The sequence below is a fragment of the Ciconia boyciana genome, chromosome 2, assembly GCF_034638445.1.
Source record: "Ciconia boyciana chromosome 2, ASM3463844v1, whole genome shotgun sequence".
Lineage (NCBI taxonomy): Eukaryota > Metazoa > Chordata > Aves > Ciconiiformes > Ciconiidae > Ciconia > Ciconia boyciana.
In genome coordinates, this window is record NC_132935.1 from 165,298,414 (window position 1) to 165,321,175 (window position 22,762).

The 22,762-nt window shown below is 42.9% G+C and overlaps 1 protein-coding gene across 2 annotated transcripts in view; it reads left to right on the forward strand.

Moving 5' to 3' along the window:
- LOC140648582 (vasoactive intestinal polypeptide receptor) overlaps positions 1–22,762 on the forward strand; it is a 122,203-nt gene that overhangs the window by 79,619 nt on the left and 19,822 nt on the right. For both annotated transcript variants that reach the window (XM_072854828.1, XM_072854829.1), the window contains exons 5-8: positions 531–631; positions 2,554–2,686; positions 19,788–19,941; positions 22,064–22,124. In XM_072854828.1, the coding sequence (XP_072710929.1) occupies positions 531–631; positions 2,554–2,686; positions 19,788–19,941; positions 22,064–22,124 (449 nt within the window). The remainder of the gene's footprint in view (positions 1–530; positions 632–2,553; positions 2,687–19,787; positions 19,942–22,063; positions 22,125–22,762) is intronic.

The following is a 22,762-nucleotide window of genomic DNA, read 5'->3' on the forward strand; positions in this document are numbered from 1 at the left end:
TATCTGTGATTTCAATGAGAGCATTTCAAGTTTTTACTTGCCAAAACACAATGTCTAGCTTCCACAAAAGCAAACCAATTTCCAGACTGGTTCTGTCTTCAACCTTCCTTAATAAGATTAGGCTCATCATACTCACCACCTTAGAGCCGATGTGTCAGTGTACTGTTTAACTGAACATTAGTCATTCTTTTTCCACAAGATTATAACCATGTAGCTGTCTCTGCAAGTGCCAAATCAGACTCCTTGCTGCATGAACTTTTCCCTTGTGTAACTGTAACATGGTTTTGGAGTGATTCAAGCTCTACTGCAACTGGACATATTCTTCTTATTCACACCGGTGGCATTTGAGTCATGTACACTACTGGATGTGATTTTAAAGGGTGAAGGATTTTGAGATTTTTTAAGAGAATGGAGTAGGATGATTTCTTCATCTCACCAAGAAAGTCAGTAAAAGCTCAGTGATGGTGTATTTAGGAATACATGTTGGCAGCTCTTTGAAAGACCTGTTTTGTTTCTTTCCTTCACATTAGCAAACAGCGTTCTATGGCACAGTCAAGACCGGCTACACCATTGGACATACCTTATCGCTCATTGCTCTCACGGCTGCTATGATCATTTTATGTCTCTTCAGGTAAGACCATGAGCAAAAAAGGCATAGGTAAGGGGATGACTCAAAGGACATAGTGGCTGTTTAAGTTACAGGCAATGAGTGTTACAGATGGATGCAAAAGACTTCTGTCGAGTCTCAGTCGGACAGGTGAGAAAAGTTCCTTCATCTTTTGGTACCACCGTTTTCTGGTATGTGATTTGTGGACTTTGTGTGAGAGTTATAACTGCAATCCAATTATTTAGGTGGGATTCATCTCACTAAATGTAGATTGTTACATGATGAATCTCTGTATTAGAGGCCATTATCCCATAATCTTGTTATAGTCCACAGAGACCGAGTCAGTATGGTATATATGGATACTATGGAATTATGCATTTCTACTAAAGTAGGTATTCAAAATGGTACAGTTGAGTCACACCCCAAAACTACCTCCCAAGGTCTATTTCAGAAGTGCTTCCTGCTATAGCTCTATGGCAAGACATAGACACCCAGAGCCATTTTAGACATGCTGGAGCCTCTGAGATGTGCACAAGGGTAGCATATATGATGCAGGACCTTCAGGAGACCCAGGCCCTTATGGATTGATGGGCAGATACTCTACAGCATATCAAATGGCATTAGATGCCTATATTGCAGTAAATGAATTAATCTTCTGTCTCTACTGTTTATAATAGATTCGGGCATCTAAATTTGGGTGCCTCCAATGAAGAAGTCTGCATATAAGGTAATCTCCAATTATAATTTTTATGTATAGGGAGAACAGCAAAAAGCAGACCTCCATGACATGGAAGAACCTTCTAGATGTGGTTCCATCTCCTCATGCCACTCCCCAGTGGCTTCCCTAAAATGTGTTATATGGTTGTCCAATTTATGACAGTTTGGTCCAGACATCACCCCCAAAGAAAGCTGCAAGAAACAGCATACCTTCTAGGGTGACTCTCACACATATACCAAGACTGGCCTCACCCTTCAAGATCTTTGCACTTTTCAGCACACGTGCTCTCTCCATTCCTCTTACAAGGGGAGAGTGAATCAGACACACATGCAAATTAGCTCATCTCAACAAGGTACAAGGTGCCAGCCAAGCTGGTGAAACTGTCAGGGTTCACGCTCTTCATTTGTGGGAAACAGCGTAATTTGACTTGCCTTCGCCTGCAAGTACAAAGGACTCATCTTGGTCACATTATCTTGCCATCGTCAGAGATTAAGAGCATAAACTGCCAATGCACAGTGACTCATTACGAGATAGTAATTTGATCATGTTGCTGAGTGAGGTCTGCTGTGGTTCTGATGACTGTACAATGTACCCATTTCAGAGTATTAGGCCTTTCACTTTAGCTGATGTAAAGTCTCACTTGAAAAAAAGACCTACTTGATCAGAATTCATCTTCAAAATATTAGTGGGCAAGGGACAGAAAAACCCTGGTGTTGTTCTCAATATCATTAATAACTAGTCATTTTTAAGTGAAAATATAGTTCCTATTGCTCCAGAAAGACTGTAATATGTGTTAATTTTGGCAGCAGCTGCTAAGAATTTATTTCTCTTCCTGAAGAAACATTTCACTTTGAAAAGAATTATTGCAGTACAAACATTCTGTAGAAAACAGACCTTTATCATCAGCACAGTTTGCTCAGTCAAAAAAATTTTTTTTCCAGTAGAGAGCAGTGTGATGGACCTGTTTTCTGTCATTCTGTATTTTGACCTTTTTTTCTGAGAATTGGAAAAGTGGCAACACTGCTGCAGATGTATGGATTGCCACATGTTTTGTGGATTTAAAAAGTCTTAAGTGGATTTGCGGTGATTTACATCAGAATATAGTCTGTCTCAGGGTTTCTAATGTTTAATTGTAAGTCTATGTCTTGGCAGAAGAAACGTGAATAGATAAATAATGCTTTTGAGAAGCCTTATTATTCAGAAATATTGTTTCATCTCTTCCCAACAGAAAGCTACACTGTACTCGAAATTATATTCATATGCACCTCTTCATGTCCTTCATAATGAGAGCCATCGCAGTCTTCATAAAAGATGTCATCCTATTCGAAAGCGGAGAATCTGAACACTGCTTTGTGAGTTCAGTAAGTAGCCATGCACATTGAAGTTTCCACCTTATTCTGTTGCCCCTCTTAAACAATGCACCAAAAATTACCTTGCAAATGCATGTGAGACAGTACTTTGGGAAGATTTCAATTCTTTTTCTCATTTGAAAGAAACAAAAACATGATTGCTGCAGTTTAATTTGTATAGCAAATGCATAAAATAAGTTAGCAGGGTCAATAGTTTATAGGCATCTGGTCGCTTCTGAGGTCAAACCCACAACTGGGGCTCTACAAGATTTTGGGGCTCCCATCAGTCCGGTGTCCATCCCCAGAACCATGATAATTTCTTGGATATCCTGGTCAAAGGAGATTTGCAGTCCTGTGTTTAGGGATTCTTTACTAATACCTAAAGTTAGTTATGTGAATCTGGATCTGACTCCCACCCTCACTGAATCTGGATCTGACTCCCACCCTCACTGAAACCTTTCCCTTCAGTGAGGGTGGGAGTCAGGTCCAGATTCACATAAATAACTTTAGGTACCTATAGGGTAAGTACCTATACATGAGCTATGTGTGTAAAGTGCAACCATAGTCAGTTGAGCTCTAATTAATATACTCACTGGAGTCTGGAGAGCTGTTCACCTCGTTTTGAAGAAGACACCTGCATTTGGATGGCTCTCTGGGCTCCACTGATTGCAGTGACCAGATCTCTGCAGGATTTTAGGCAGAAAATCTATGTGTAGACATCATTGTCTATTTTCATCTGGATCTGTATCCCATGCTAGCAGTCTGCAACTGTGAGATTTCCCCATTAGGATGATAAATGAAGGGAATAAAGGAGTTGGGATTTTTTTTTCACTTTCAACCTCAGCGTTATCAGCTGGAGCAAATATTAAGGAGGGAGAAGAGCTGTTTATCTAAAGGCCATATTGACATAAGAGGACACTGGTCATGAATAAATTTAGGCAGGAAATTGAAACCACCAAAATAAAGAGACGTGATCAGAAGCCATCCAGAAAAAAAAAGGAACCCTCCATAATAAATTCATAATGTTAGATGAGCTGCTTGCTGGTAATAGCAGGGGACTGGGCACTGAAGTCCAGCAGATCCCTTCTGGACCTGTTTTTTTATGTCATACAGCACCAGAAAAAGATTCTCTTTTCTCTTCCATCCACCCAGTTTTTTCCTTGCCTTCTGGCTTTTCTGTATCCTTACCCTGAGTCCTGTCCCTGCTGTTATAATGACCTTTCTGCTTGAGCACCTCTCAGTTGGTACCAAAGAGCAGCCTTTTCCCAGCCTTTCCCCGAGAACTGTCCACAGCACAATGCATTCCCGTTGCAGTGACCCTCTGGGTTTTTTTCCCCTCTATGGTTCACTGGGATCTGTATTTTTTAGCAATGGAGTTTTATTGTGAAGGTTCGTGAATGGTTAGAATGACATATAAACTGGAATAAACAATTGCCTGGTGTCTGCTGCCACAGATAACTGCCAATGCTAATTGGCAGAGGAGCCAAGAACCCAATGAGCCATGGAGTTTGAACTAACCTCTCACCCCTGTGGGAGTTTGCACTGGGTCGTGACTGAGGCACAACTGCAGAAAGCTGTGGGAGAAGCGTTCGCTTCAACCGTCCATCCAGAAACACTTCTGTGTATAAATACAGGACTTTGTCCTGCAGAATCCACAGCTCCTGGAAGCCAGTGTGCTTTCAGGCAGACCCATGGCTACCACCATTGTGTGTGTTTCTCCCCATCAGAAGATTTTCATGTTAAATGCCAGCTCAGGGTGAATGGCTGGATCATACACACGGGTTATAAAAATATGTGGAACAAATCTGTCTCTGCTGCACTAGGCTGAGCACACCCCTTGCAAAATCTGCACCCGTCTTGACCCAACATTTTGGACAACTTTTTAGGTCATAGGGAAAAAAAACCTACATGAAATGTAGTCAAAATGCCTCTCCTAATATTCACCTGTTTGCAGAAATAGTTATAAAACCCATTGTGTTTATGGGGGTTTGGTTGGGTTAGGTTGGCTTGAGTTAGGTTAAATAATTGGTTTGTTTGTGCTTTGAACTTGCAGGATAAAGTTTTGACTTGGTAGACCTGGGTATGAGTTCATATACCCAGGGCCTAATACACAATTTACTGAAGGTTTTGTGTATAATGGCTAGATATGACCTTGAGCTTATTCAGTCTGAGGAGAGATTTGAACAAACAGTTCAATTTACTGAATGCTCTCACCACTATGCTGTTTCAGAAGAGGGCAAAACCAAAGCAATAACAGTGTTTTATTAGAAGAGAAAGTACTGCACTCAGTTCCTTTAAGGAAAAAACAATAAAGGCACCCCCCTTCCAGAACAAATTCAGGGCTGTAAAATCCAAATGAACAGAGATCTCCCCCGGCATTTCTGATGAAGGGACCAAATTCCTGAATTTGGCATTACCTGTTGCAGTAAGAAGACTTAAAATTATGTTTTATGCACCAGCCACACAAAAATATTTTAGGCTCTCCACCAAAAAATGTGTCAATGCTCCAATCAAGTAGGAACTCCACTACATGTAGGTGGATATGTAATAAAAAATAAACTTGTTCATAGGCTTTGCCGCAATAGCGTTTTTACATCATTTTACCTAGTGTGGGAAACCTGTTACAGCGTTAACTCTGTGCCATTTTAAACTCAAATAGTTTTGGATTACCATTGAGTTCAACATGAACACCCTGAAAAATTAAGTTTGTTGGGCATTTCTGTGGGCCACAGAGCCTGAGAATGTGACTGTAAGCATTTCAGGGCCAGTGCAGCCAAAATACATGTGATGAGGATCACCGAGCCATCATGTGAGACAGAACATGCACCGTGCACTGGGTGATGTTTACAGAGTGATGTGTGGCACCCGTAGCCTCCTTGAATTCCTTGGTCCTTCTTTCTTGATAAACCCATTCCTAGGGAGAAAGAAAAGTCTTGCTGCTTGGGTGAAAAATTCAGCCTGTTTTCACGGGGCAGAAACACTGAGTTGGCAAGCAAGGCTTGTTTTCATAACTAAATGTAGTAGGCTTAAATGATCATTGATCCCAGGACCTACACAAGGTGACCCAGGCCCATTGTCCCACACCAAGGAAACTCAGCTGCAGCAGCTTTACAAATGTCCCTCGCACCTTCTCCTCTCCCCAGCTGCCCAAATCAATTAGGCTTGTTCTTAGGCACAATGGGGATCCCTTGGCTCCTGTAGAAGCATGTAGACGGACCTTCAGAGAAGGCTGGCCCTCCAAAAGCCCACTGTGAGATTTTCCAGTGGAAAACAAAGCACTGCAAGGACCTTGAATTTTCTAGAGGGGAAGAAACAGCAGAGGAGTATGACAGCCACGTATAAGGACAGCATATTGCCCAAGGTACCAACCGTCATTAGTAGACCAAAACCACTTTCTCTCTCTCTGTCATGCCTTCAGTCATAAAGTATGTCTGTAATTTTGGGTAACTGAATCATCCTGTTGGCTTAAATTGCTTAAAAATAGACATATACTCAAGTGTGTTAGTCAATCTGGGTTTAAGCACTCAGATGTAGAGATTATCAGGCTAGGAGGGGTCTGTGAAATTACCCATTCCGACTTTTTCAGTAACTATTCATTTTGATTTGTTCAGAATACGTTCTGTCTCAGTAATCGGTCATTTCTGATGGAAAACTCACTGCACGTGGATTTATTGCATCCAGCGATTACTCATACTGCATGAAAAATTGCACTGCTTTCCAGCTTGTATTTGCTTGCATTCTTTGGGGTTTTTTTTTTCACTGCCAGATTCAAGAGGCGTCCTTAGAAGTTTTAGTTTTTCACATTAGTTTTCTTAGGCCTAGTGACCTCCAGTCTTGGCATTGCCACACTTTGTCTTCCCCTTTCCTTCTCTCCCTGGACCTGGGAGAACACCCTGTGAAACACAGTAGCCAAAACAGCAAACCTGGCAGAAAGTTTGAACTGAACACTTCAATTGTAATTTCATTTGGTTTTTTGTGGTTTTATGGATAGGTTTTGATATAGTTTCATTACTGTAGTATCTGGATAGCATAATGATGAACCACTTATATTTCCAGCCTAGCTGAAGAAAGAGAAGCTGACAGTTTGATATAAGCAAAGATCAGGTTCTACAGATTGAATTCAGGCTGACTTTTTCTGAGCTCTGCAAATTTGCCTTTGCTGAGGATTCAGCCAAGAGAGACTAGATGATTTATCTTTTTCTTTTTGCATTCCAGTAAGACAATCAAATTCCAACACAAAATTCTTCTTTGCAAAGGAGAGTGGGACTTTTAGCAATTGTGAATATATACCCATATCTGATATTTTCAGTGTGAAAAATTGGGGTTTTTTACATGAGCTTCCTCAGGCCAAATTGATAACAGCTACAGGCCCCTAAATGTACTTTATATATGGAAGTTGAAGACAGACACATTTTCTTTTCCAGCACACCCCCATCTGAGGCTACTCAGATCCATATTCTCTGCCTCATGTGGGACTGCCCCGATATGCAGGCTATGGGAGAGATAGAAGAGTATAAGCCTTTTTATGCACTTGTGTAAAAATGCAATTAATATTAGAGACTCAGCCCTTTCATTGGGTTACGTCCTCTGGGAAAGACATCTACTCCCACCTACGCAAAGGAGGGTGAGCTCTTAGCAGCACAGACGGGCATCTGCTGAACTTTGGCTGACTGGCTTGGGGGAAGAGCCTGGCAGAACTCTGTCCAAAGACAATGTGAATCGTTCCATTGACTTTAATTAGAGTTGGGTCAGTCCCCAAAATGTGTAAATACATCAGCTCACACTTTTTCAGTAGCTCAGCCCATTGCTCCAGAATTGCACCCCACCCACTGAGTTCAATGGGACCATCCAGGCGCAAAGATGCTGCCTAAGATAAGGAAGTGCTTTACAGTCTGTCTTGCCATGGAAATGAGGCCCAATGTGAAATGAGGTCCACCTTGTTTTGCTCGGCTGTGTAGAGCAAAGGAGACCCTCGCTCTTCCCACCTAATAGGTAGCATTTGGTTTTCATCCCCAGGAGCAGCACAAAGAGCAAAGGAAAAATCACTGCTCATGTGAAGTAGAAGTTTCTCACTGTGCTCTTCCACTCATGTTTGTCCTGAACCACCCCACCCTGTCCACAAATTCCTGTGAAACCCAGCCAAATGGTTCCTGTTGGCTTCAGGAGACGGGTGTTGCAAAGGACTGGTTTGTGTTCTTCTTTTTGAGCTTTTTGACAGCATTTGCTTTCTACTTAGGATTCTGCTGAAGACCTCTATGCAGATGTTTCTGTCACAACACAAACCGAACACACCCATCTGCTTGGTCTACATTTTTACCATCAGGCCAGATAAAGAGATTTGCATCTGCCAAACAACTTCTGTGGAATATTATCCCCATATCTGCTGATATACCCATATCTGCTGTTCACTGCCACAGTCTGAGTTTTACAGCAAAACAAATGACAGAGGGGAAAGGAAAAAAAAAAGCGCCCTAGAGAAAGCTCCTGTAAATGATACAAAGAAGTAAAAAACAACAGTAAGAAAGCAGGGGGAAGGAATGGAGGCATTGTATGTTTGCCAATTCTGTCAAGTCTCACACCAGCAGTTTAAATTTCACTTCACCAAAGGCATTAAGACACTTCTAGAAAGGACCATAAAATGGAGACGAGGTGGGGAGAAAAGAGACAAAGAGACTACAGCTACATTCCTTAATTAGCAGAGGCCCTAATGGTGAAAATATTACCCAAAAGTAAAAAATAAAAATAAAAAATGCCTCAAATGCGCTTTCAAAAATCAGTGACAGAGTTAAATTAAGGATTTAGCAATAAGTTCAGTGAATGAAGGGTGTGCGAGGTAATGAGAAGCTATAAATAAGAGGTTTGGGATGTTAACTGCCCATGGCCAGTAGCCGCCATGAGCATGGGAGATGGACTAACCATCCACCTAGACTGTTTTAATGTTCTTGTTTGGATTTTGAAATTGTCCAGAGATACCCCATCCAGGAACACGTTTTCTCATCATCTCTTCTAGAACAGAAGATATCTCTACCTGCCTAAGCCCTCACTGACATTTATGAAGTAGTCCTAAGTCATCTCATACATGCCATAGGGAGAGGGCCTGAACACAGGTCATTGCTATGGAGCTGATGGCAAACAGTAAATTCCTTCTGTATCAGTGAGACTGCAATTTATGGCTGCCACACTTGAAGCCTTGGTTTCTGCACCATACCCTTCAAAGGGACTCAACCACGGGACTGGCAGTAGCAATAAAGTACAAAAGAGATGGGGAAGAAGGGTTGTGGTGTTGGGAGCTGAAGCTCTGCTAAAACGATGTGGCAGAAGAAGGAAACATGGGCTTCAGGTCTGAGTTTAGGAAGAAAGGAACATGCAGTGATGGAGAGCAAAGGGAACCTTGAGTGTCAGAGAAACTAAAGGTGGAAACATCATCATTTTGAGACAGGGTGGCAATGAATGGCGGGGGGGCAGGATGAAGCTAGGCACTTGGCATGTGGTGCTGGAGGCATGCCAGGCTAGCAAGTGAGGAAGACCCATGCCACTGGATTGGGATTCTGCTTTAGAGAGATGGGGTTTGCAGTAGAAGGTGGGAGGAGCAGTGGGAAGAGACCAAATTTCAGCTATAAGTTGGCCAACATGGGCATCCCTGCACAGAAGAGAAACAGGATATACACCAACTAGTCCCACAACAGAATCGATGGGAAGCGACAGAGGGAGAGCTTGATGGGAGCTCTGGCTCTGCTCCCTCCCTGACAGTTAGCCCCAGGCCAGGCCCTCAGAGGATGGATGAAGTGATCCATTCCTCCAAAGAGAAAGTATCAGATTCTGGGTTATGCCCCTTCTACTCCTTGGACTGTTCATATCAGGCAGCCATTGAGAGGGCCTGGACCATGGAGACGAAGCTTTAACATGGTTTTACACAGTTTTGATTGGATGAGTTATCCCCTTGCCTTCTCCTTTGCTCCTGGAAATAACCTAGGAGTGAAGGCAGAAAGTTAGACTGTGGAAGAGCTCTGGAGCAGGAACTTTCTTTGCATAAGTGACCCTATCATGCCTGACACAGCAGTGCCCCAGTCGTGGGCTGGCACCTTAAAGCAACGCAGTATTGCCAATAATGAAAGAAAATGTGACAAGTGCAGAGAAGGGCATTATTAAAACTCTGATCACCTTCTCCTTTTAGTTGCTGCCTTGTGGTTGACTTGCCTTATTACTGAAGATGTGTTCAGAAGTGCCATTACTCTGCGATCAATGAGCACGAAATAGGAATAGTTAACCCATTTACCGAGATAATTCTATTTTTACATCTAAACTCAACTCTGAGTCATCTGACGCAGAGCCTAGACCAGCTAGAGCTAATCATCATCTTAGAAATACTCGCAAGACTGCCCCCAAAAATCAAACGAGTATTTCTAAGAGACAAAATAGAAAGGCCAAGTCCCTCAAAGACTGACAGTTACATAACCTCTGTTAAAACCAGTGGAAGAGAAATGCTTAAATAGCCTTGAGGATCACAGTCATGGGGCTTAAACTTGCTTCTTATGTGAGGAAAAGCAGACATAAGAGCTTCCTACTGAATTCAACAGATAGTGTTGTATTTGAGGAAGCCTGTGTGGGAAGTGGGCAAGGCATAAAGTGCAGTCATGTGGACCACATTTTTTGTTGGTGTAAACTGGTACAGCTCCATTTATTTTAATAGAGTTCTCAAGGTTTCTGCAAGTGTGGGATCTGACCCTGCCATGCTTTGCTGTGTTGCAAGCACATAAAATAGAGATTGTCTCATGTAATTTCCATATTAGCAGAGACAGACTTTTAAATGCCTTGCCATTTTCAGCTGGCATTAAAGAGGTGAAAGCCCAAAGAAAGGCCAAGGTTATCTCATGGGACTTTGGGGTCCAAATGGGTTGAGCTATTGCTAGAGAAATGATTAACCAGAGAAATAATACTCTGTCCAGGTTCAGTAGTGGCCCAGCCTTGGTGCAAGTGGAAGTGGTGGCACAGGAGAGAGAGATGGAGCTTGAGCCCAATAGCTTCTTCCTAATGTCTCCATCCTTCCACAGTCTTGATGGGAGCAGGCAAGACTTAGCTTGCTGAAGGAGTGTGCACATGCATGTGTGCGGCTGTACAGCACAGCCATCAGTCTAGAAATAGCATTTCTGCTTTATGAAAGCGGTAACAAATCAACAAGCTCAGACACAAATCCAGGTTATAATGGCTTAATAAATTGCCCAGTGACAGCTGACATAGAGTAAGTATTCCAGTGGGCGCTCTTAGGCAATGATGAGAGCATGAAAATGTAATGTATTGTGACCTAGAGGAAAGTGGGTTAAGATAAATTGAATTAATTTGCTATTACCAAGGCTTAAGAGCACTCTTGCATAATGTTTCTGGGGCACCATTGATGCAGATCAGCATGTTAACAGGGAAAATGTGTGTTTGAAGCCTCTTATCCCTGTGTCCAAGATAGACGGTGACCGTGAATTCAGTTACGTTGATCTATCTGCTGTACTTTTTATAGGGTTGACTTACAGTTGAAGTCACTAAGGGCAGCAGGAGCTGAAGGGTCCATCATCAAGACATAAGATTATTATTCCCATGAAGGTCTTTTCTTTATTATAATTCCTGATAGATGAGAAATTGCTTTAACTGAGGCTTTGAACTTGACAACTTAGGCCCTCACAAACTGAAGGCTACGTGCCTCAATCAGAAGCCACTTTGTTTCTATCAAGATGACATTTTAAGAATTTCTTTAGTCAAATTTCTTTATTCATAGATAGTGTTAAGTCCTCAACACCCAAAATTTCCATGCATCTTCCAGGAAAATTTGCAGAGCCACCCACGAGTGTAGCAATTTATTATTTAAAATTACTTGCTTGTCAGCCTCCATGATAGGAAAGGAGGGAAGGAGTCAAAGGCACCCAATTGATTTAGGAAACGATTTCTTGTTTGAATAGACCTCATTTCCCTTTCATGGTAGAACATAAACCTTGTGGGGCTTTTTTATTGCTGTCCTGTTTGAATCTAGTCTACAACTGCAATTAAAATGGGGGAAGAAATAAAAGTGATGTCTTTCTGCCAGGCAGTCTTGTTTGTTTGTTTTTAGTTTGTTTATTTTGTTGTTAGACAAAAGGTTGAGTATGCTACAGGTAAGTTAACACTTTTTCTTTTTCTTTTCCTTTTCTTTTTTTTTTGTGGCTCAGCAAATTGGTTTGTCCTAAGGGCTAATTTTTGGAGGAACAGAATCACCCAGTAAGAAGCTGTTTTATTTCTGTCAACAATTTCCATTGACATCATGCCAAATTTCTGCAAATTAGGCCTCCAGCATGAAGCCTTGTTGAAGTCAGCAGGGGCTTTGCCATTGGCTTCTGTAGGGTCAAACCATTACCCTGTGTATCCAAATTGTCTCTGCAGAAGACTAGGAACAGTAGCAGAAGGCTGAAATAACAAATTGATATTCATGTTTTCAGTTTGCCAAGTCAGCTTCTGGAAATGTCTTCTCTACTGCAGTTTCTCTTGCAGGAGCATGGAGGTGGCATGCTTTACCGCTTGTCTGTCAAAGCCAACTAAGGAGTGAAAAGATGATATGTAAAAGCCAATAGCCTTGAGCATGGGAATGAGACAAAAAATAGCCTGAGGCTATAGAGAGGCAACATTATATCTTAGCCACCTCCTCAGGAGAGGTTCAAGCCAGATCGACAGTCACTACTGAAAAACCACCTCTCTCCTCTCTGTGAAGGTCACTTGTAAAAGAAGGTTGCTCTAGCCTCTAGTTGGAACAAAAATCCCCACTTGGGTAGGCAAGAGAAGTTTTCGTTTTGATCCAGTAAACAATACTGGCTTGGGCAACACCTTCCTAGGGCAAAGATCATTTAATATCTTCACCCGTCCTTCCTTAACAGAGGCAGTAATACCTAGGCCAGTACAGTATATCCAGTCCTCCCATCAACAGTTTTTTCTCTCAGAGAGTAACCAACCTTATAAGAAACAAGTCTTATTCCTTATGAGAATAAGTCTTAAGAAAGACATTGAGGTGCTGGAGCATGTCCAAAGAAGGGCAACGAAGCTGGTGAAGGGTCTAGAGAACAAGTCTGATGAGGAGCAGCTGAGGGAACTGGGGTTGTTTAGCCTGGAGAAAAGGAGACTGAGGGGAGACCTTATCACTCTCTACAGCTACCTAAAAGGAGGTTGTAGCAAGGTGGGGGTCGGTCACTTCTCCCAAGTAACAAGCCATAGGACAAGAGGAAATGGCCTCAAGTTGCACCAGAGGAGGTTTAGATTGGATATTAGGAAAAATTTCTTCACTGAAAGGGTTATCGAGCACTGGAACAGGTTGCCCAGGGAAGCAGTGGAGTCACCATCCCTGGAGGTATTTAAAAGACGTGTAGATGTGGCACTTAGGGACATGGTTTAGTGGCGGACTTGGCAGTGTTAGGTTAATGGTTGGACTTGATCTTAAAGGTCTTTTCCAACCTAAATGATTCTATGATTCTATAATATAAAAGTAAAGTTAAAAGCAGAGAGAAATACCCCATGGAAAACAAAAACAAGTATTTGGAAACTAAGTCTATCTTGACATCTCCATGCAACATGCACAGAAATTAATGGACAATGCATAGCTATGAACAGTGCTGTACAATATTTAGGTTATAAATGATTGGGAATTTGTCAGTTGTATGAATTCCAGTGCCATGATAGTGAGATGGGGAATTAATTATACCATGTAATCTTACAAGCAAAGCAATTACTTGGTTATTGCATCATTGTTACAGATTACATTATACTTTGGCTAAGGTGGACATATCAACAGAAGAGCTGAGATGGGATTCAATCTGATTTAGGCATGTGGGGTGGGAATCACCTCAAGATTGAGACTTCTGAATTTAGTTATGATTATGAGATGAGTGTCTAAAATGGCACTATAGTTATGGAGATGTAGGGTTAGGCCAGTCCCTGTGCTTGAAGACCTTAATTTCAGCATCTCCAAAGCAGGCAGTGCTTGCTCCGTGCTACCCCATTTTCCAGGTGTGCCCCAGCAACAGGATCATGAGTGGGATCTCTAAAAAGCTTTTAAATAAGATCGAGGAAGCCTCTTTGACCAGGCTGGGGAGAAGAGCAGCTGTTGTTGTGGGCAAATTCAACATGAGTCACTCAGCAGCTAACCCTTCAGATAGGTCCTGTCTTCTGGGCAACATAAAAGAAAAGTGCTGGATAAATCTGTCGCTGAGAAAATTAGTTTTCATCTGTCTTCTGTTGAAGAGGCCTGCAGAAATCTCTGTGTAAATCTCTTCCTCCTGCATCAGTGGTGGTAGCTCAGGTAAAAGGACCTAAGTACCTTAAAGGGGATTTTGAGGCCTCCATGTTTCATGATTGATTGAGGCAAATCTGATCCCACACTTTTGCCGAAGGCACTGCGGACTGGGCTGAAGGCACTGTCCCAACTTCATAAATAATGCCAGGAGCTGCAGCATTGCCCAGGATTGCATGCGATGTCCTAAATATATCTTTAAGCTGACTTCAATATGTCTTGGTGCCCTGCCACAAACCTTCCACACCACAGGAAGCCGCAGAGTTTAAGGGTACAAAGGGGGAACATGGGGTCTGCACAGGGGTCGCATCCATGTACAGGAGAGGCCGTACACGGGGAGGGACAGGTCAGGTCTCGTCATGGGGATTCCCATGACTGGGGCAATGAGACTGAGGCAGACTGTTTACATCGCAATGTATTCCCAGGCCAGCTATGATGGGTCAAGTGGGAGTATGATCAATCACTCAAGTGCCCCTTTATACTTCTTTGATCTAAATCCTTCTTTGGCCCAAGTTCTAAACCTGTAACACACCATATCCCCAATAAAGAAGACAAGGGAGAATTGTGTTAGTGCAGTGAACGCTCTGTGATGCAACGCAGTGTTTCTGTGGAGTTGATTGACCTTTTTTTGTAGAGTTTTGTTGCATTCAGAGGAGGCTGATGCATGCACATGTGTTGGTTGTGTGTGTGTACCTCCCTCAAAACCTCAGACCAACTCCTGTCCAACTAAGCTGCTTCTATTGAGCTAGAGTCAGCTGGTCAAGACTGACAGTCCTTAGCAGTTCTTAATGAGCAGGGATACCTCGAGCAGTTATCACTGAGGAGTATGACATAGGTGTATTTAACGCAACGACAGATTCAGCTCTGAGTTAATTACTGCCTCCAGCATCTGAACTGCATTGTTCTAGGTGGGTCAGCTGATCACTACATCAGTTTTAGGAGAAAGATGTTTTTCTCAGAGCTAACATTATCTGAAAGTATGAAGTGCTACTGGGCACAGGGAAGAAGCCTGGTAGGGTTATTGCTCAGTCTTGTTTTCCGACCCTTATGTCCCTTCTCTTTGCCTCTTTCCCAGAAAGTCTGGTTGCATCTTGAATGCATTCTTCTTATGATCTGACAAAGTGGGCTGTGTTTTTCACAGCGGCCGTAGCACATGTATGCTGTGCTGCATGCTGGCTGTGGGTAGCTCTGTTGCTTTTCCCACCATTCCATAAAGCTATTTAAACTTGACCCGCTATTGACACCCTAAAATTTTTGCCCAGCTTCTTAACTAAGCGCGTTTCAACATCACACCAGCTTTCTAACCACCCACATGCTTTGTGCCTACTCATCCATCTCCTTAGTGAAAGGACAGCATACATGCCTAAGTATCAACAGCTCATTAAATATTTGCCCTAAAATGACTGCAAGAAGTCCCCTTCTCTTTCAAAGCGAATGTGGTAACTTCTGCCTTCTCTATTGCCTTGTTAGGCAATAAATAGGTGTATGGTCAGGGCAGCTCTGTCTCAGAGGGCAATAAATGCCCCTCATTTTGAAATGAAGTAATTTCTTTGAGAGCCATAGGCCTGGTTCCTATCCAGAAGGTAGGCATTCACACCCATGTTCAGTTCATAAACACTCCAAGACCAGCAAGACAGTCTTTTGCATGCACTTTATACAGGTGTGAATATCCATCTAAAATACAAAATAATAGGAATTATTTCAAAGATTTGTCTACATTTGAGGAAACCAGCCTTTCAGGACAGTAGTACAGTGCAATATGTACATTTTTTTCCCTGTCTTGCTATCTCAGCAACGATTCTTCATAAAAGGCAGACTTCCACCATGTGAGCATGGGCATCTCATACCCCTTAAAATGCCTGTGAATATCCCAAGGGTCTGCAGAAGAAATCCCCATCCTTCTGGAACAACAGCTGGAAGCCCAACACAATACTTGGCAGTGCCTAAAATGACACTAGCAGTCTACTTTTAAGCAGCTGACTCTTGCACAGTGTCTCCTTTTCAGATAGTCCTCAGTTAAACAGTCGTAAATGTAGATGCATACAGCACAGAGGGTTGGGCACACTAGGGCAAGGAAGGGTTGGCCCATACAGTAGGTCTAAGACATGCCTCGTCTCATCCTCAAGTAAACTTCAACAATAATCAAGATTAAATTTTCTTATTGACTCTGAGGAATTTAAAGAGAAGCACAAAAGTGTTTGTTGGGGTCAAAGAGGTTTCTGTGCCTCACTGGCTGGAGGCAGAATCCGTCTCAGTGGTTAGTCACCGGCAGCACGTGTGGAAAGGGAGGGGACCTTCATGGGGAAAGCAAATGGCCCATGTCTAATGCAGTCCCAAAGAAGGAAAGCAGCGAGGAGCCACCTGGGTAGATGTGCTATCCACAAAGCCAAGGCAGACCATCTCAGTGCAACATCTTGTGTGGACATGAGCAGGGCAATATGCCTGAAGAAAGACAGGGAAATAAGCTGTTGTAAATGCGATAGTGGAAGGGGAGAGAATAGAAAAAGAAGTGCAGTAATGCTGCTTTTGCTGCTGAAAATGTCTTTTCTAAACATAGCCTATACTATTCTTTCAACACTGACACATCATGAGGTCTGCTCTTTATGAAAAAAAGTCTTTTATGAGATGTAATAGCTCATCTCTGCCTAGTGTCTGTCGTCTAAAGGGTAAAGCATCTTGTATAAACGTGGCTTTTATTTCCCAGCATTATGACAGCCATTCTGAGGCTGAATCCGATCGATCAGGAAGGTAGAGACCCACTACCAAGTGCTGCATGTAATAAGGTCTCTCAAAAGCCAGGAAGGGCTGTTTTCCAAATGTGTCGCTGAGTTGGCTGTCAAAGAGGATTCAATGGAAGAACAACACTGCAGTCAACAGTGAAACTGCATCTCTCCTAGAAATATCTGGTCTGGTTTAAACTTACCCAGCTTAGGCAATAGTAGCAAGAAGCCCAGGCAGTGAGAAAATACCATGATTTAATTTGTAAGACAGGACAGTGCATCCAAATCTGTTCCAGTGCAGGACATCCCCATGCCGCAGGGGATCCCTGGCTGCAATATGTTATTCCCGTGTGCTCAAAATGATGCATAAAAATATCTTTTCTCCAGGTAATACAAAAAATGCCTGGGGTGGTAGCAACTGCTCAACTAGCCAAACATCCCTCAGCACGCAGCAAAGAATTGATCGGGTACAGGTCCCTCAGAGAAGAAGTTGCCAAAACCTAGCTGCTGCCCATGTGCATGATCCACCTCAGGTCTGTAACAAGCCACCACCACGTTAGGGAAGGAGGTAGGGCCAGAGACTACCACAAAAGCAATGTTTGCCAATACTGGGAGAAGAGGTGATGAATTTGGGCACCCAGATCTGGGGCTTCTGCTGCCACAGCCTGAGTTCAACACAGCTTGGGGATCCCTGCCTGAGAGTCTCTGTTATGCAGAAATCACATGCACTTTTTGTGAGCAGTCTTTCCTGGTCCTGTAAAGTATTGCAGTTCCTCGTGACGTGCTCCAGCATCATGCCTCTGCCCTAGCTTCAATGCAACCATCCAGAAAGGATTCCCCAGTGTTCAATCCCCAAAGCAAATCCACGTTTGAGGAGCGTGTGGTTGAGATGCATCAAAACTGCTCCCTTAAACTTCGTGTCTCACCTGTGAGCTGCTGAATTAGGGCCAAATACTGATGGAATGAAACCATAAAAGAATTCAGTAGCCCTAATAGGGCTGAGTACACTCACACCAGCAAATCCCCACTGGCTGCAGACACACCACGCAGGCACTCAGGCTTTGGGCAAAAGAAAAGATGTGTGCCAATGTCATGCAGCCATATGCACACAATAGCAGGGAGAAACAAAGAGCATAGGGATGCCATAGGGAAGACACTGCTGCATCCCCAGCCCTTGTCAGCTCAGCTCTGTGTCACCTTCCCTCCCTGGGAGTTAACTGCCTGCTCTGCCTCCACCTTCCCCCATCACCACCCTGCAGCAAGGCTCTGCTTATGCCATCTGCCTCACAGGAGGTAGCTGATGTGCATATAAATTGATTAGCAGGAGCCCATGAGGGACCCCAGTGTGACATCCTGGCAGGTGCTAGGGGAGTGTTGAATTAATTTTGAGTGATCAGTAGGGCCAAGTCCCTCTCCAAAACATGTGGCATCGAGAAAACATTTTCCACACTTCTCTTTTTAACCACTGTGTTTCATAGCAACTGTTTTCAGCAGGAGAGGGGAGCAGGAGGGAAGTGTGAGCTTGTCACTGGTGCAAATCAATTATTACTCTAAATTCAACACACTGTGCATGCGGAGCACCAGGGAAGAGCCACTATCCAGTGTGCTAGCAGCCAGATTCTTGTGCCCTTGCCCCAGTAAGTGCAGGGTATTACCCAAGCTGACTCGCTGAAGGCAACGAGGCTATTGCCGAATCAACATCTCAAGGATGCTTAGACAGTGTGGATGCAGGTAATTATGCAACCAATGATCTCTTGTAAAGCTGCAGCTGGACCTGGATACAGCACATGCTGGGGCAGTGGCCAGGGCTGACACACTTCTTTGGGCAGCTGATTTCTACCTTCAGGTGTTTTGCAGTGGGTTTGGCCCCTAAGTGTCAGAGAAATTTCCCATTTTTTTTCTTTGGTAAGGTGACTGTTCCAATTACCTGTGGTGCAGTGAAATCTTCACACAGCAAGTTACTGTGTTTAATTATTCATTTCCTGAAGAAAAACAATCCTCCTTCCCTTTTCAAATCTCTTGCCTTCCAATGCAATCAAATCTGTCCATGCTCTTTAGGGTTTACTCTGCTTCTCCTTCTTATCATTTTCTTTATTTTAAAAATACGTATCCCAGTCCTTCTTTTCCTAACTGAGTATTCACAATTCTTCGTCAGCTTGGCTTTCTTCAAACCCCTGCCTCAAATTCCTTCAGTTTTTGCAGTATGTACCAGGCCATGGAGTGATTACAATTGGACTTTACTTTCAAGGGCTAATTAACACAGGTTTTTTTGTTTGTTTGTTTGTTTTATCCTGGGGAATCATTTTATTCAAGTCAGAGCTTCATTTCTTTGGGTTTAGGAAGCCAGGTAATACTAGCAGGCAACCCCTCTGAGAATGATGGTGGGGACCATGGTGCCCAAGTCACTCAGTGTGTCATTCATCAAGATGCTGACTTTAGTGACAAAAATAGCATAAGAAATTCCCACCCATTCTTGTTTACTCTCCCGTGCAGATCACTTCCATCATGCTGAACCAAGTGCTTGTTGGCTGCACCATAAACCAGTCACTGAGTTGGTCTCAGTTCAAAGTAGTGCCTTTTTGGAGGGTTCCTCTGAACCAGGGCAATGGTTTGCTTCACAGCTCGGCCCCACAAACCCATGCCTGGCAGAGCAGAGAGGCTGGTCACTACACATCAGGGCAGGACCTTCTGGCATCCACTCTGCCACGAAGCCAGCTTCCTACAGATGTACATCCAAAACCTACAGAGAGCAGCACCGTGCTGGTAGGGATCATGGTCCAGCGTATCAGTTTGTCACTGCTCAACAGGTTTTCCAAGCTTGAGTGCATCTCCAGGCTCACACAAAGTGCATCCAGACCTGAGCTGGCTCAGGATGCACGCTGCACTCTCCATGGAGGGGTTAACGTGTCAACCATGTGTACCCCAAGCAAGCTTGGTAGGGGTTTTGGCTTTTTACCATAGAGCTCATTCCATAAGGGCTTCAGGTCCTGCAAAAAGCAATCCCAAAGATACACACAGAGCAAAGTTTACTGGTAATTCGGTGTGTTTACTATGGAAACGTGCTGCAGTTCACCACTCTTCGTTTCTTCTCTTCCAGGTAGGCTGCAAAGCCATGATGGTTTTCTTCCAGTACTGCGTCATGGCCAACTTCTTCTGGCTCCTGGTGGAGGGGTTGTATCTTCACACCCTGTTGGTCATCTCCTTCTTTTCAGAGAGGAAGTACTTTTGGTGGTACATCTTGATTGGCTGGGGTATGCATCTTCTCAAAATTGAATGCCAAGAGGTGATCCTGACAGGCATTTTTAACAGCAGTTTAATGCACAAACCTGGGGACTCAGACAGGGCAGAGATGTAGTATACATGTTACCTTGCTGCCAAGAATTCTTAGTGCAACCAGGAGCAAGATCAAGTGATGGCCAGAGGAGTTTAACAGCATTAGCCTAAATCTTCAAAGGTATTTAAGACCTTAGTTTGTGCTAGGTCAATTGATAGTTGAGCACCTCAGCGTCTTTAAGGACTGTGGGCCTGAAATTCCTCATCACCTTTATAGTCATTTAGTCCTTTGATCCTGACAGGGATCCCAAAGTTTATATCATGCATTGACTTTAAATTATAAGGATGGATCCCAGCAAAGCAGGAATCCTCAACTGAATCAGGCACTGCAGTCCCTCACTCTCTCCTTGTCTTATTGAATTCAGGCCAGGTAGCTATCCTGAGATCCCATCGCCTGTGTGCTAATGCTGATAACCTTCTGCTTACTGCATTAGTGATTTCTCATCTTTAATGTGAATCTAGTGTCAAACATAAAATAAAATAAAATAAAATAAAATAAAATAAAATAAAATTAAATTAAATTAAATTAAATTAAATTAAATTAAAATAAATTAAAATAAATAAAATAAAATAAAATAAGAAAATGCCAAGGAAGACAGAATTAAACTCTTCACAAACTCTTCAGAGCTGAATTGCTAACTTATGCAAATTAATCCTACCAGGTCAACTTCTCTTCTTTCTCCAAAGAGGAAACAGATCTCTTTTCCCCTTTAAGCCATTTAGCTGAAGATTTATGTATAAGTAAGCAAAATGGCTTTCTATTGCATGCTCTCAATAGCTGAAACTGAGAAATAATTAGAGCAGGGAAGAATCTTGAAAAGAAAAGAAAAAAATAAAATTGTGTCATGTACAGGGGTATGCCTGGACTCGGGATTTGATCAGTTAGCCGTAGAGTAACTTCCATCGAAAGTGACAGGAGTTACGCTTGGGTTCACACTGCAGAAGAGAGACAATTCTCCATGCTATAAGCATAAGAAGAGATGATGTTAGCAGGCCTTGTTTCAGATGCAGTTAATCAGGTCAGGCCTTCTTTAAACCTGCCTTGTGCATAGATACCCCTTCTTTCAGCACAGTAGAGCTGGCAGATTTTAAAGAAAAATGTATGAAGCTAATGATTTTAAATCAAAGAAAATCTCTTGCACTCGTAATGTATTCTGAGGTTGCTTGGGTGAGGAAGGGCAATTCAAGAAAATGACAGGTGCTTGAAGGATCTTTTGGCCTTTCAGTCATCCATCATTTGCAAGAGCATGAGTGATGGATCTGGAATGGATCAAGCAGGAATTAATAATTTGGATGCATTCATTACAGCTCTTACTGTTTTTATTACCATTGCACTTGGAAATCATTGGTAATAAACAATATGCAGTACTGTGACTAATGCAGAACAAAGCAACATGTCCTTCTGGAGTATTTCCAATCTAAATCTAATCAAAGACAAGAGACAGAGAAAAAAGGCACCACAAAGATGGAACAAGACCACCCTAGTCAGGCAGAAGATCATGGAGTGAGGAGCAGAGGTAGGTTCATCTGGCCAACTACAGACATCTACATGTGAACTTGTCACTCCAGGCTCCCTTTATAGTCAGTGGAGATCCAGGCAATACAGTCAAGGGAGTCCAAGGGCATATTTCTTGTCCTAAAGCAAACATCTAAAGTAGCTCAGATGACCTCTGTGTTAGAAGTACATATTTCTCCCCATTGATGCTAAAGAGAGCCTGTGGTGACTGGCTTAGACACAGATGTCCACACTGTAGATGTCTAAAGTTATTCCTATTCCTTGCATTTCACCATCAGAAGTTATTTTGTAGGAAGATAAATCTACTAGGGAGCAGTTACAGGAAACTCATCTTACATGGCCAGTGGGAGAGAAAGGCAACATGTTGCTTGTTTGGCATGTGAGCATTGAAAACGTGAAGGATTTGCCCACTCTTGAAGGAAGGCATCACCTCAGTCACTCATGAGAGATGAAAAGTCAGGGAGAGCAGCCCTGAAAACATTAATAATGATTTCTGACAGTAACACCATCTCTTCTCTTGTCAGGTGCCCCCTCTGTGTTCATCACTGCTTGGACTATTGTCAGGATTTACTTTTTCGATGTTGGGTAAGCCTGTGGACACAATTATCTTTCCTTTATAATTCTTCCTTCTTTTACCTCCAAGGAAGGCCAAGGAAAGCCCTGCAGTTTTAGTAACCCAGCCATCCTGCCCTAACCCCAATGGCAGTCAGAGCAGAGCAGAGGCTTTCCCCTGCCACCATGAACCGGGAAACACTCCAAGTTGACATTTTATGTCAACTTAGGCCAGTCACTCACCCTCTTTGTCTCCCAATCCCTTGGTCAGGATATTTGCAGGGAATTTGTGAACAGACCCTGATGGTTGCATTTGGCCCTGTGATCCTGTGTATAACAAAGATATCAGCTGAGCAGCTGCCCCGTGCTCAGAGCAGAGCTTTGCATCCTGCAGAATTGACCCTAAATATGCTCATGCAGCAGGTATTTAATAAGCACACCCATTAGCTCTCCCACATAAAAAGTCTAAAAGCTCTTTTTTTTTTCCCCAGGCAGATCTTAGGATCTGTTCTTTGTCCTCTTTAACCTAGCAGCAGCCTTTGATATTTTACATAAGAAGCAGATAGAATACAGCTAAGTAAATGAGGCAGATATCAGAGCTATCCAAGGATATATGCAAGTAAATAGGATCTGATCCTGCAGTCCTCCTTCATGCTTTTACTCAAGCAGTC